This window comes from Pan paniscus, chromosome 4, assembly GCF_029289425.2.
Source record: "Pan paniscus chromosome 4, NHGRI_mPanPan1-v2.0_pri, whole genome shotgun sequence".
Classification (NCBI taxonomy): Eukaryota; Metazoa; Chordata; class Mammalia; order Primates; family Hominidae; genus Pan; species Pan paniscus.
This window is the reverse complement of record NC_073253.2, coordinates 27,200,472-27,216,057: the sequence shown is the minus strand read 5'-3', so window position 1 is coordinate 27,216,057 and position 15,586 is coordinate 27,200,472. Positions and strand designations below refer to the sequence as shown.

The following is a 15,586-nucleotide window of genomic DNA, read 5'->3' as shown; positions in this document are numbered from 1 at the left end:
CAGTTATCAAACATATAAGAGTTATCACCACATTCAAGAGCAAGCAAGATAATTTTCAAAGTTTAAACTGATTAACAATGTTGAAAACAATTCTTTAAAATGCTGATTGAAACATCAGTTTGTACATTTACAAGTCCATTCTTCAATATCTATTTGGTAATCCCAATCAGTATGATTAAGATTTTAAATACTAAAATATTACTAAAATTATAAAAAGTTTTATTGTAGCCATTTTAGACTTTCATATTCAGAAAATAGGATATCAGATTAGCTTTGTTTTTTTTTTTTTCAGGAGTGGGCAGGAGTAAAGTTAAGATTTTAAAATAAATATATTTTTATGTATGATTTCATAATGTTTGCTGGGTGGGGGGAGCTCCACTATTTTAACAGCCTATCATATACTTATCAGTAGCATCACTAATTTTAGCTGTTTCTCAGAAGCATCACAGTCATATAGGAAACTGCACATATTATAACTCCACAGCTTGAATTTTCAAAAATGGAACACAACTCTGTAGCTAGCACCTAGATTCAGAAGCAAGATAGTTCCAGCACCTCAGAAGCCCCCTTCAAGCTACTTTGCAATCATTACACCACCCAGATTTCCAACAGCATGTTTTGTGTTTTAGTACTTTGCATAAATGGAATTGCAAAGTGTCTTTTGTTGCATGTTTTCTTAGTATCAATGTTTGTGAGATTCATCTACATTGTTGCATATAGACTATTTCTTCCCATTGCTATACACTACATCTACTATTTCATTGTGACTCTACCACAATTTATCCATTTTGATGGATATTGTGTATTTCATTGTGACTCTACCAGGATTTATCTATTTTGATGTCACTCATTGTGAATGTACCACAATTTATCTATTCATTCTAATGTTGAAGGACATTTTAATATTTCCCCATTTGGGACTAAAGTGCTATTATCTATGGTGTAGTACATGTCATTTAATAACATGTATGGAATTTGGGGGGTAAATACTTACCAGTGAAATTGTCACAAGGAAACATGATCAGCCTTAGAAGAAAATGACTAAGTATTTCAGTTTAACATGTATAGCAATTAGGATACATAGCAATATATAGCAATTGCTTAGAATGTACAGCAATTTAAATCCTCATTTACGTTGTGAAAGTTCTTCACATTCATGCCAATGCTTGTTATTTTCCATCTTTTGTTTCTTATTTTACCAACAAGAATGAGGTTGAAGATATTTTCCACCTTTTCAAACTTAGCCCTTTTGTTAGATGTATAGTAGTACCACACTGTACTTTAATTTTCCTGATGATTAATGAAGTCATGCATGTTTTCATGTTATTGACCACTCGGATATCCTCATTTGTGACATCCATTTTCTTTTTTTTTTTTTTTTGGTGTCTTTTAAAAATATATAAATATAATTGATTGTAAGTATACTTTGTAGATCCTGGGTATGAGCTGTTTTGGAAAGTTTTTTAAAATCTCATTACAAGGTCTTATTTTACCCTCCTGATGGTATTTTTCTCTTGTGAACAGAGTTTTTTAATTTTAATATAGTCCATTTAACCAATTTTCTTTATTAGCAGGGTTTTTTTGGTCCATTTTCCCCAGTTTTGCCTAGTCAAAAATCACATGTAGGTTAAACCTGCAATCTGTCTGTAATTTTTTGTATGGTCTGAGAAAAGAGTCAACATACACTTTTATTCTGTATAGATATGCAACTGATTCATCATCATTAAATGAAAAGATCACTTCTTGTACTTATTTGCAGTATGACTTGTAACAAAGGATAAATGCTTGAGGTGATGGGTACCCCATTTACTCTGATGTGATTATGCATTGCATGCCTGTATCAAAATATCTCATGTATACACCTACTATGTAGCCACAAAAATTTAAAGTTTAAAAAAAAATTAAAGTAGGTGTTTGTGTGTGTATGGGTCAGTTCCTGGAATTTCTGGTCTGTTTTATTGGTCATATTTTTCTAAAACCACTTAGCAATAGCACATCGACTTTATTAGAAGAACTTTAGAATGTATCATTTTCTCTGGGTTCTTCTTTTTCAAAATTGCATCAACGAATCTTGGTTTTTTGTACTCCATATGAATTTTTAAATCAACTTACTAGTTTCCACAAAGATAGCTGCTGGGCTTTTTATTGAGACTGTATTGAAATTGTAGATTTGAGGGATTGACATCTGTGCAATAATACTTTATATATCTCTCCATTTATTTAGAAATTCTTCACTTACAAAAATGTTTTGTAATTTTTCAGTGAGGAGGTCTTGGCACATCTTTTATTAGATTTAGTCTTATGTATTTGGGGGCTTTTGATGTTACGGTCAATGGCAACATTTAAAAATATTGTTTTCAGTCAGTTGCTGGTATGTGAAAACACAACTAATTTTTTAAATATTGGCCTGTGTACAGCAACCTTGCAAATACAGTTTAGTTTTTATATTTTGATGAGGAATTTTAAACACATATTTTAGGTACACATACACAATCATATTGAATAGTGAATAATGACAGTTTTGACCCTTCTAATCTTAATGTTTGTTTGTTTTGATCTTGCGTTACTTTACTGCCTAGGACCTCCAGTACAAGACTAAATGGAAATGGTCATAGTAGGAATCCTTGTCTCATTTCTGAACACAAGAGAAAAGTCTTCAATAACATGCTTCATGATTAATGTTTGCTGTTGGTTTTTAGTAGATAATCTTCCTCCAATTAAGGGTGCTTCTCTCTCATCCTAATTTTCTGAAAAGCTTTATTGTGAATGGCTATTACATTTTGTCAAATGCTTTTCCTGAATCATAAGATTTAGTTTAGCTGTTTGCATTTTTTCCTCTCAATCTGATAAATTATGTTAACTGGCTTTTAGATGTAAAGTGAACCTGGATTAAATCTCACTTGGTTTGATGCATATATCACCAAATTGGATTAGCTAATATTTTTACTAAGGGTATTTACATCTATAATTATGACAGAGATTGGTTTTTAATTTGTTCCTTTCTTGTAATATGCCTGTCAGATTCTGCAGTCAATATTACCTTGCCTTATAAAAAGAGTAAGGAACCATTCACTCTGGAAGAGTTTGTGCAAAATTGTTATTATTTCTTCCTCAACTATTGGGCAAAATTTGCAGATAAAGCCATCTGGGCTATGAATTTTCTTTGTACAGAAATTTTTAAATAATGGATTTCCTTTACTTAATATAAGATTTTTCTATTTCTTCTTTTGCTGCTTTGGTAATTGCCTTTTCCAATAAATGTTTCGCTTCATTTGTCAAATTTATTGATGTAAGGCTGTTCATAATACAGATTATCTCTTATCCAAAACGCTTGCAACCAGAACTGTTTCAGATTTGGGGTTTTTTTCTGGTTTTGGAATATTTTTGCATTATACTTACCAGTTAAGCATTCCAAATCCAAAAATCTGAAATCCAAAATGCTCCAATTAGTACTTCCTTTGAGCATCATGTGGGCACTCAAAAAGTTTTGGATTTTGGAGCATTTCAGATCTCATATTATCAAACTTAGGATGCTCAACCTATATACTCTTCATTTTTCAAAATTTCATTATAATATTTCAAGTAATATTCTTGGAAGGTTGAATTTTACAATGAACACACATGTATGCTTCACTTGGATGCTACATATTTTATGTTTTAAAATGTATCTATCAACTCATCACTCATAGTTCTAGCAATTTATCTTATTTCGGTGGGAATTTTTAAGTAAATTACAGATATAGTTCCCCCTAAATATTCTTTGCATATTATTCGAGTTCAATATGTTTAGTTTTTTTCCTCATAGTTTTTTCCTTTTTGGGTAAAATTTACATTAGATGAAATGCACAAATTTTAAGTGGACATCCATTGAATTTTGACAGAGGCATATACCCATTTAACCCAAATCCTACAAGATATAAAACATTCTCATTCCAGAAAGTTTCCTTATGCCTCTTCCCAGTCAATCCCTACCTCTACCCTTCCTGAAAGTCAACCATTCTTCTGATATTTTCCACCGTACATTAGTTTATTCTAGAAATTTATATAAATTGAATTTACAGTATGCACTCTGTTTTATAAGACTTATTTCAGCATATTAAAGATTCATCCAGGTTTTGCATAAATCATCAGTTTGTACTTTTTTCACTGCTATTATTCCATTGTATATTTATACCAGTGTGTGTACATATTCTACTACTGATAGACACCTGGGCTTTTTTTAGTCTGGGACTACTTTGAATAAAGCTGCTATGAACATTCTTGACCTTTTTGTAGATGTGTTTTTCTCTTGAGCAAACACATAAATGTAAAATTGCTGGGTCACAGGATAGGTATAAATTTAGTTTTATAAGAAACTATTACAACTTTTTTGTAAAGTAGCCGTGTCATTTTCATAGTAGTTGTACCACAAAGTATCAGAGTTCCAGTTGCATCATATCCTTGTCTACATTTAGTATAGTGGTATTTCATTTTGATTTTAATTAGCATATCCCTGATGACTAATAATGTTGAGTTACACATCTTTTAAAATTGCATGTGAATGGAAGCCTGTCTCTGAAAGGAATATTACTGGGGGAATAAAAATTCTCTAAGAAGAAATTAAAATCAGAAGCTGGGGACTTCCTCTTCCAATTAAGGTGAAATTAATAGGGAGCAGATTCATTCCTCTATTTTACAAAACTAAATAACTAAAGAAATTCTACTTGAAACCTTGATTGTTCCAGCTTACTGACTTGATTGTCCAGTCACAGCACAGGGGAAAAACTAAACAAAGCCCAGTGGTCTTTCTGAGTTGAGAATCTGGTAAGGCTAAGGGAACTACAATTGACAGAAAAGAGTACCAGAAAGGAAGGCTGTGGTGTGAGGAAGCTCTATCTATAGAGGTTGAAGGTTCCCTCACATCTTCAGCCAAGTTCTGACCAATGCATGCATTTGAGGAAATTTCTAAGTGTTGGGGAAAGAATCACCCAAAAGGACAGGCAGAATAATCCTCTGGATTCATACATGGATAGGAATAGTGTAATTCCTGTTCCCATTAGCCAAAGTAGGAAAACCTTTTAATACATGGGGCATTGGTAGAGTATTCAAAAGGGTATTGCCTCAGTATGGGTAAAAATTAGCATGAAATTAAAGTCTGATCTCACCTTAAATACAAGCCTCAAAAGAATCAAAACTGCCTCCTTGGTTTCCTATTGACTTAGTTGGATCCCAGCACAAAGCTCAAGAATACAATTATGCACTGGTTAACGATGGAGATAGGTTTTGAGAAATGTGTCATTAGGCAATTTAATCATTGTGCAAACATCATAGGGTGGACTTACACAAACCAAGATGGTGCAGCCTACTACACATCTATGTTATATGGTATAGCCTATTGTTCCTAGGCTACAAACCTGTGCAGTTTCTTACTGTCCTGAATACTGCAGGCAATTGTAACACAATTTTAAGTATTTGTGTATCTCACCATAGCTAAACAGAAAAAGTATAGTAAAAATACAGTATAAAAGATTAAAAATAGTATACCTGTCTAGGGTACTTACCATAAATGGAACTTGTAGGACTGGAAGTTTCTTTGGATAAATCAGTGAGTGATGAGGGAAAGTGAAGGCCTAGGACATTACTGTACACTACTGTGGACTTACAAACACTGTATACATAGGCTACACTAAATTTACAAAGATATTGTCTTTCTTCAATAATTAATTAAACTTAGCTTACTGTCACTTTTTACTTTATAAACTTTTTATTTTTCAATTTTGGGTTCTTGTAATAGCTTAGCTTAAAACACAAATACACAGAGCTGTACAAAAATATTTACTTCCTTTATATGCTTATTCTATATGCTTTTTACTATTTTCAAAGCTTTTTATTTTTATTTTTTAAACTTTTTGTTAGAAAACAAGACACACCTGCATTAGCCTATGCCTGCACAGCATCAGAATCCTCAATATCCCTGTCTTACCCTCTACATCTTATACCACTGGAAGGTCTTCAGGGGCAGTAACAAGCATGGCACTGTCATCTCCCATGATAACAATGTCTTCTTCTGGAATACCTTCTAAATGACCTGCTTTTTTCTTCTAATAAGTAGGACTATACTCTAAAATAATAATAAAAAGTGTAACAAATACATGAACCAGTAACATAGTAGCTTATTATTGTTATTAAGTATAATGTGCTGTGTATAATTGTGTGCTAGGCTTTTATATGACTGCCAGTGCAGCAGGTTTGTTTACGCCAGCATCACCACAAACATGAGCAATGCAGTGCACTACAATGTTATGATGGCTACGACATCACTAGGTGATAGGAATTTTTCAACTCCATTATAATCCTACGGGACCACCGTTATATACCCAGTTCATTGTTGACCAAAAAGTTATTATGTAGTACATGACTCTATTTAAGGAAAAAAATACCTCGTACTCAACAGGCAAAACTCATAATGTCTGGAATCCAGTCAACGATTTTCAGTGATGCAAAGAAGCAGGAAAACATGACCCACAATGAAAAGAAAAATCATTCAATAGACACAAGATAAAATTAGTAGACAAGAACATTGAATCTGCTATTATATTTTATATGTTCAAGAAAGTAGAGGAAAGCATAAACGTATTTTTAAAGACTCAATTTGAACTTAGTTCTAAAGGTTTTTTAAAATGTCTGAGATTGAAAATTTCACTGAATTAGTTAAATACCAGACAGGATGCTGCCAAAAATAAAAAGACAAATTGAAAACATAGCATAGCAATAAAAACTATCCAAAATGAAACACAGAAAGAAAAAAGAAACCTGGAAAAAAATGAACAGAGCAACAATGAGTTGTGGGACAAATTCAGTCAAACAGACCAAAAAATGTTTGTATTGCTTTACAAGTTAGCAACAAATACAGCTGAATAATCATAAACATGGCATTTCTAATTCTCAAATTGGAGGGACAAGACCAGGAAAATGCTCTTCCACTTAAAACGCATTTGTTAAAACTGAAATCCACAACTTCTGTCAAGACCTTCAATATTCTCAAGCAAAATCGACACCTATAAAGAGTCAAAGAAAACTATTAATAGTATCAAGTTTACTCCACATGTCTGAGTATGTAACTGAAAGGTCTTACATGTATTTATACAGGCAGTGCTTTTACTAAACATTTTATGTAGTCATCCTAGGCACTTTTAAGAATATAACACCCTTTAAACACATTCTTTTGCAGAAACAGATGTCAAGAAAATTGTAAAGTCCAACGATGCATTGCAATCAAATTTCTCCTCTTTCCTCAGGAGGAAAAACTAGTCAGCCTTTAACGTGGCCTGAAATAAAAAGCCAATGATCAAAGAACCTGAATGAACCCAAGTAATAAGAAACATAAAACGATACCAAGGATCATCATAATCGAATTGCTAGAGGTTGAACACTTTTTCATGTGCTTAATGGTCAACTGTGAAGTGCCTATTCAAATGTCTCACCCATTTCCTAATCTATTTTTTTAAATTCTTTATATATCCTGATTCCAGTCTTTTGTCTCGTTTTGCAAGTATTTTATTTCAAGTTGTAACATGTCTATTTCCTTTTTTTGATGAGTATAAGTTTTTAATTTCTATGAAATCTTTTATCATTAAAAACCATTTTATGGGGGCCAAGTGCGGTGGCTCACACCTGTAATCCCAGCAATTTGGGAGGCCAAGGCAGGTGGATTAGCTGAGGTCAGAAGTTCGAGACCAGCCTGGCCAAAATGGTGAAACGTCTCTACTAAAAAAAAAAATTAGCCACACGCCTGTACTCAGGAGGCTAAGGCAGGAGAATTGCTTGAACCCAGGAGGCAGAGGTTGCAGTGAGCTGAGATTGTGCCACTGCACTCCAGCCTGGGCAACAAAGTCAGACTCTGTCTCAAACAACAACAACAACAACAACAAAAAAAAACCAATTTTATGGTTAATACTTTGTGTCCTAAGAAATCTATATCCACCACTAATTGCCAAACTATGTTGTAGCTTTTACATTTGGCTCTTGAATTGATTCTTGTGTAAAGTATGAGGTGGGGATTGAGGTTCATTTTTTTAAAATTTGGACATCCAATTATTCTAGCACCAGTTGTTGCAATGACTCTCCTTTCCCCATTGTATTGCTTTGACACCTTTGTCAAAAATTAAATGAGTGTGTAAGTATGAGACTATTTCTCAGCTCTCTCTTTCATTGATCCATTTGTCTGTCTTTATGGCAGAACCACAACGTCACTTTATAGTAAATCTTCAAATCCTCTAACTTTTTCCATTGCAAAATACTTTGGACAATCTAAGTACTTTACATTTCCATATAAATTTAAGATCAGATAGAAAATTTTTATTTGAATTTGGTGAAACTATTATTTGGATTGTATTGAATTTATATAACATTTGTGTTAATTTATATAACATTTATACAACATTGAGTCTTCCAATACATTCATGTGAAACATATCATTTACTTATGTCTACTTTAATTTCTCTTAACATTTTGTAGAGTTCAGTGTACAGGTCTTATACATGTTGGTAAAAAGCTACTTCTAACTTGCTTTTTGACACTATTGTAACAAGAATTACTAATTTTTCAAGTGTTCATTGCTTGTATTCTTACTTTTTAAATGTCTGTAGTCATCTCATTTTGATTACTGTTTTTTAATTAGCATTGATATGGGTTACTGTTTTTAACTTTATTTCTCCTTGAACCAATTTTGATAAGAATATAATCAACTTCATTAATCTTTTGGAACAATCGTTTTTAGCTTTATTAATTTTCTCTATTATACATTTGTGTAGTATTTCATTGGTTTTTGCTGAATTATTCCTTTAATTCTACTTTCCTTAGGTTTGATGATCTCTTATAGCTTCTTGAATGGGAAACTTTAAATTTTGTTCTACAATGGGTTAAATAGCATCAAAATTTGATGTCATGTTCTTTACCTTTCAAAATACTTCATAGTTTCTTTTTATTTGCTCTTTAAACAATGAACTATATAGAAATAGAATGCTTAAACTTAAGGCAGTTGAAATTTTGTTATCTTTCTTATCATTTCTAGCTTAATTCCATGGTGGTCAGAAAACATTACGAATGATTTCAGTATTTTTACTTTTTTTTGGAGACATGGTTTCACTCTTGTTGCCCAGGCTGGAGTAGAGTGGCATGATCTCAGCTCACTGCAACCTCCGCCTCCCAGGTTCAAGCGATTCTCCTGCCTCAGCCTCCTGAGTATCTGGGATTACAGGTGTGCACCACCATGTCCAGCTATTTTTTTTTTTTTTTTTTTTTTTTTTTTAGTAGGGACAGGGTTTCACCATGTTGGCCAGGCTGGTTTCAAACTCCTGACCTCAGATGATCCACCCGTCTCAGCCTCCCAAAGTGCTGCGATTACAAGAATGAGCCAATGTGCCTGGCTGTCTTTTTGATCATTTCTAGCTTAATTCCATGGTGATCAGAAAAACATTACAAATAATTTCAGTATTTTTACATTTCTTAATCTATTTTTTATTTGAATGGCCCAGAATGTGGTTGTGATGGTTAATATTGAGTGTCAACTTGATTGGACTGAGGATACAAAAAGTATAAAGGATAAAATAAAGCAGGCAGAAGAAAGTGGAATTGTAGCAGGACGAGCTGCAGAGAAAACTCCTCAGACACCGGATTAAAGAAGGAAGAGGTTTTTTATCCAGCTGGGAGCGTCAGCAGACTCGCATCTTAAGAGCTGAGCTCCCCGAAGACAGAGCTCCTGACCCTTTTAATGGCTTACAGCTCTAAGGGGTTCCATGTGAAAGGGTCTGATGGATTGAGAGCACATGTGGTTAGAGTTGGGGGGGGTGGTTAATCTTTTAACCTCAGGCCGGGTCATCAGTGGCACCGGCTGGTCTTGCCACTGACTTCCTTCTTCTTGTTTTTCAACTTTTACTTCCTCCTCCTCTTCAGAGACAGGAGACAGTAAGAGAAATGGCTTCTCTCCTCATTCCCCCCTTTGAGAACCTCACTCACTAGCGGGAGTTCTCACTCTCATCTACACTACCCAGGTCTTCCTGCCAGTCCAGTTCCATTGACTCCTAGAGTTACATACTCTCCTGTTTTCCAACAGGGATTAAGTAGTTCTAATGGGTTATAGCACACATCAGTCTGGTCACTTCCTGGGCTGCATACCTTGTACTGGGTGGCATTATACACACAAGTCCCTTTTAAACAAAAAGACTATTTTAACTTTTTTTTTTTAACCCTACCTCAGTCTGAGGAAGGTCAGTTGAAGTCCTTACTGTACAAGTTCAAAATTTAAAAAAATGAGTTCCACAATGAACTTCCTCATGCTTCGGCCATGCGTGGACCAGTCAGCTTCCGGGTGTGACTGGAGCAGGGCTTGTCTTCTTCAGGGTCACTCTGCAAGGGTTGTCCAGGCTTGGTCTTGCCTTCTAGGTTTCAGGCGCTGCAGGTTTTACATGGCTGTGGTGGATCCAGGCTGGGATTCCCTCTACCTTCACAGCGGTGGGAGTGGTCAGGACGACAATCTGGGGTCCTTCCCACTGTGGGCACAAAGAGGCTACGTTCCAGTCCTTGATCCACACTCAATCACCTGAGGAGAAAAGGTGACCTGGGGAGAATAAGCTAACAGGGCATCTCTCATTTACCCAGGCTCAGATTGTGTAATTTTTCCTAAAGCCTGTAGCTGTCGCTGTAACTCAATTTCACCTAACTCTTGGGGAGTGCCTGGAAGTCCCCGCAATATGGGAGGGGGCCTATGATATAGTATTTTATAAGGGGAATATCCTGTTCTTTTAGAAGGGGTACATCTAATTTTAAATAATACCATAGGGAGAGCCTGTATCCATTTTAATCCTTTTTCCTGACATACTTTCCCTAAACTATTTTTGATAGTCTGATTCATCCGCTCCACCTTTCCGGAACTCTAAGGCCGGTAGGCAGCATGCAGTTTCCATGTGATCCCCAGTACCTTTGCCGTCTTCTGTACCAAGTCAGCCACAAACGCCAGCCCATTATCTGAGCCGATCCGTAAGGGCAGTCCAAATCTAGGAATAAGATCTCAAAGAAGCACATGGGTTATTTCACAAGCTTTCTCAGTTCGTGTTGGATAACCCTCCACCCACCCAGAGAAAGTACACACAAGAACTAGTAAATACTTGTTACCTCCACACTTTGGCATCTCTGTGAAGTCTACCTGGAGATCTTCAAAGGGGGCTGCTCCATAAGCTTGCATGCCGGGTGGAACGGCTGGACCTTGCCTTGCATTATGCTGTCGGCAGGTAATACACCGCTGTGTCAGTTTTGGCAAGGGCTGACAAATGCGAGATGTAGAAATACCGGCCTAACAACTTTCCAAGTGACTCCTGACCTAGATGGGTGGTTTCATGCACAGCCAGTACAATTCTAGCTCCTAGCAGCTGTGGCACAGCTACTCTCCCATCTAGTAACTGAATGCATCCTTCCTCCATCACTTGTCCTCCCTCTACCTGGAGAAAGTCCTTTTCTTCTTTAGAATAAATAGGTACAAGATCAGGTGCTTGAGGGAGCAGAGGGGCTGTGACTGATGCCCGGAAAGGGGCAGATGCTGCTTTTGGAGACTCTTAGTCAGTACGGGAATTCCCCAAACCCACCAAGGTGGAAGCTTGCTGGTGTCCTTTGCAATGCATAACTGCCACCTTGTGGAGTTTCCATACTGCTTCTAACTGCAAGATTTCTTGTTGATATTTTATGTCTTTTCCGTTTATCAGAAATCTAATTTCTGATATAGTTGCATTCATTTCCACTACTTTTGATTTCAGTCCCATCTGGTTTGTTTTCATCTTTTAAATTAATATTATTCCATTTCCTTCTTTTATTTACTTGTTACAGATTCTTTTATGGATTATCTTAGAGATTACAGTGTACATTATTCTTTTATTACAATACAAATTACATTCACACTTTCATGATACTGCTAAAAACATATTATTTTAACCTCATTTATCCTTTCCTTTTCCACTGTTATTGTGAACTTTAAATATGCTGAATTTTAAAATAACACAGGCATTCAATAATTGTTTTTTGTCCATTTGCTTAAATATTTATAATGTCTTCCTTGTCCATTTCCATGTCTTCATCTATGATTATTGCCCTTCATCCTGACCACAAATCTCCTTAGTTTTTCTTTTTAAAGTCTTTCTATTAAAAGCCATGGAATCCTACATTAGTAGCTATTTTCTTTTAACATATTAAAGATGTAATTCCAAACGGAAAATGATGTCAGCAAGATAGCAGAAGAGGAAGTCCTAGACCCTCCTTCCCCCAACAGGGACACCAGCTCAACAACAATACACATCCAGATATCCTATATTAGACTCTTCATCTTAATTTATTGTCTGCATTCTCTCCACTAGATGCTAAGCTCTTGGAGGGAATAGATTTTGCTGTTTTGTTCATTGCTGTAGCTAGGGTGTGTGGAACAGCCTATGGCACATTACAGGCACTCAACATGTATTTACTGAAAAATAACTAAATGGGTACAAACCAAATTATTCCAGAGAAAACACTCTTTGTGAAGTCATTTTCAAATAACAATAAATGAATGCCCTCCAACATGATCTGTAACCATTCCTAAAATCAAACATAGCTGTATGTTTTTCTCATAACACAGAGAAATCAGTTATCAGATTTAGAAATACATAGCCGGCCAGGCGCGGTGGCCCACGCCTGTAATCCCAGCACTTTGGGAGGCCGAGGCAGGTGGATCACGAGGTCAGGAGATCGAGACCATCCTGGCTAATACTGTGAAACCCCGTCTCTATTAAAAATACGAAAAATTAGCTGGTCATGGTGGCGGGCGCCTGTAGTCCCAGTTACTCAGGAGGCTGAGGCAGGAGAATGGCGTGAACCCGGGAGGCGGAGCTTGCAGTGAGCCGAGACCGCGCCACTGCACTCCAGCCTGGGCGACAGAGCAAGACTCCGTCTCAAAAAAAAAAAAAAAAAATATATATATATATATATATATATAGCCACACATTTAATGTAAATTCATTTTAAAGATGCAAAAAAAAAAAAAAACTATAGACAGAAATGGGATGAGATGTTTTCTGATTCTTAGATTAGCATTCTGCCTACGAAACTATGCTACTACTTTATTTAAGAAAATAAATTGTCTTTCCCCAAACGGGAGAAAGAACAGTAACCACATGCAGGGAGTGGTGGGAGGAAAACAAAAGAAAACAAAACAAAAAACAATAGGATGGAAAAATACACACTCTGATCCATTAAAAATAGGCCTGTCCATCATGAATAGTTCATAGCTAAAAAAGGAGTCCCATGGTAACAGAAGACATATATGTTAAAAGGCTCTACCTGTTTTTGTTCCCCACCTTAGGAACAAAACAAAAATATGTGAAAATGTTTACCACTTTAAAAAAGGAAAAGGTTGACATTAGCTTTTGTTTTAATCCCAAGATATCATCAAGCAAGACATTAGCTTTTTGACCATCCTTGGTGTCCATGTCAGAGTCTTCATGGCACATAACGAGCTCAGCTCTAAACCCAAGGTATGAACATAATAAGATGGATAGGAGTTAAAAGATGAGATGGTACAAGTGTTCGAGACACTGGGTTCAAGCTCTAGTATCACTAGTGTGTTTAAATCTGATTCCTTAAGACACCTAAATCTTTGCAAAGACACAGGATGATCTGCATTTAAAAATCACTTAGTTTTATTTTGTTGAATAAAGCCATATACCTTGATAGAACATCTTCAATTAAGTGATGGCTCAGAAACTGTATATGAATTCAGAGAATGTTGAGACCTTAGGCTTCAAAATACTGAGAATTTAATCTTTCATTTGAAAGAATAATATCTATCCAGTGAAGTTCCAATTATAGATTTCATAATGAATTCTATTTATTGCTTCCTGGACCTGTCAATTCCATTAATGGATGAATATCTCTTCTGAATCATAACTGAGGAAGAAATGCCACTATTTTACCAATGATATTTATATCAGAAACAATAAGACAATGAGCCCATTCTGCTTGTATGCATTGGTCATTTTATGCACATCAATTGGGATTCTGGGAGAAATACTGATATAATAAAAATGCACATGGATATTAAGATAAAATTATATGCTTTTCATTTCAGACAAATCAATGGGGGTAGGAGGAAGAATACAGCTCTGATTTTATAGTGCAATGGCTAGCAAGTGGGGGAGTCGGAAAGACAGGAACCAATAAATTGTCGCAATCCTACTAATCATACAAAACCAAGATTATAAGGGCAAACACATACAATAAAAATAACTTTATATATGCTTTGAAGCATATTATATTGACTAAAGTATAACATACAAAATAAAAGAACTATACTGGTCTAATTTGGGGATATTAAAATATTACTTGGTTTACATAAAGTACAAACCCTTTTGTATTTAAAGAACATAACTCTTGGTTCAAAGACAAAATGCATAAAAATAAACCAATTAGTTCAAATTTGCTTTGAAAGGCTAAAAAAACTAGACCAAACCTGTTACTTAAAATACTTGGTTTGCTCAAGCCAGAGTATACTTAGAGTTTAAGTTTAAAAAGAATGAATTAACAGAACTTTAGGAATACACATTATTCCATCCAATAATGAACTCTATGTCTTTTACACCATATTACTGCACTGTACAATCTTTGAAACTTAAAATAATAACTTCAATTTTACTTTTTAAAATGTAGCTCTTTGGTAAGAATGATTATAAATACCAGGTGAGATTCTTCCCTAGTCCAACATGTGAGAATTTTCAGATACAAAACAAATGTGAAATTTTGGTATCATCTTATTATAAAACAAACATATTTTGATGACGCTGATATATCTCAAAATATATTTGAAATGCTTCCTTTGGAAATACACATGAAGCGTCATTAGGATATATTCACAATTCATTTCAGTCAGTTTTATCCAGTTTAAGTACTTACTACTCAATTTTTTACATGTTTTATTTTAGTTTCAGGGCGTACATGTGCTGGTTTGCTATATGGGTGTATTGCACAATGCTGAGGTTTGGACTTCTAGTGAACCCATCAATCAAATAGTGAACATAGTATGCAACAGGTAGTGTTTCAACCCTCATTTCCTTCCCACTTCCCCTCTTTTGGAATCCCTAGAGTCTACTGTTTCCATTTTTATTTCCATGAGTACTCATTGTTCAGCTCCCGCTTATAAAAGAACATCTGGTATTTCATTTTCTGTTTCTGAGTTAGTTCACTTAGGATAATGGCCTCCAGTTTCATCCATGTTGCTTCAAAGAACATAGTTTCATTCTTTTTTTACGGCTGCATGGTATTCTATGGTGTATACATACCACATTTTCTTTATCCAATCAACCATTGATGGCCACTTAGGTTGACCCCATGACTTTGCCACTGTGAATACTGCTTCAATAACAGATAAGTGCAGGTCTCTTTTTGATACAATGATTGCCTTTCATTTGGATTGATACCTAATGATGAAACTGCTCAGTCAAATGGTAGTTCTATTTTTAGTTCTTTGAGGAATCTCCATACTGTTTTCCATAGGACTGGAAGTAATTTACATCCTCAGCAGTGTATAAGCATT

The 15,586-nt window shown here is 35.2% G+C and overlaps 1 protein-coding gene across 1 annotated transcript in view; it reads right to left on the bottom strand.

The window, feature by feature from the left end:
* Positions 1–272: 272 nt before the first annotated feature.
* The window catches only part of TMEM161B (transmembrane protein 161B), a 92,490-nt gene continuing 77,176 nt past the window's right edge, over positions 273–15,586 (bottom strand). Inside the window, exons 13-15 of the mRNA XM_024928937.4 lie at positions 11,152–11,257; positions 10,958–11,046; positions 273–10,529 (exon numbers count right to left, since the gene is read on the bottom strand). Of these exons, the coding sequence (XP_024784705.3) occupies positions 10,419–10,529; positions 10,958–11,046; positions 11,152–11,257 (306 nt within the window). The 3' untranslated portion in view covers positions 273–10,418. The remainder of the gene's footprint in view (positions 10,530–10,957; positions 11,047–11,151; positions 11,258–15,586) is intronic.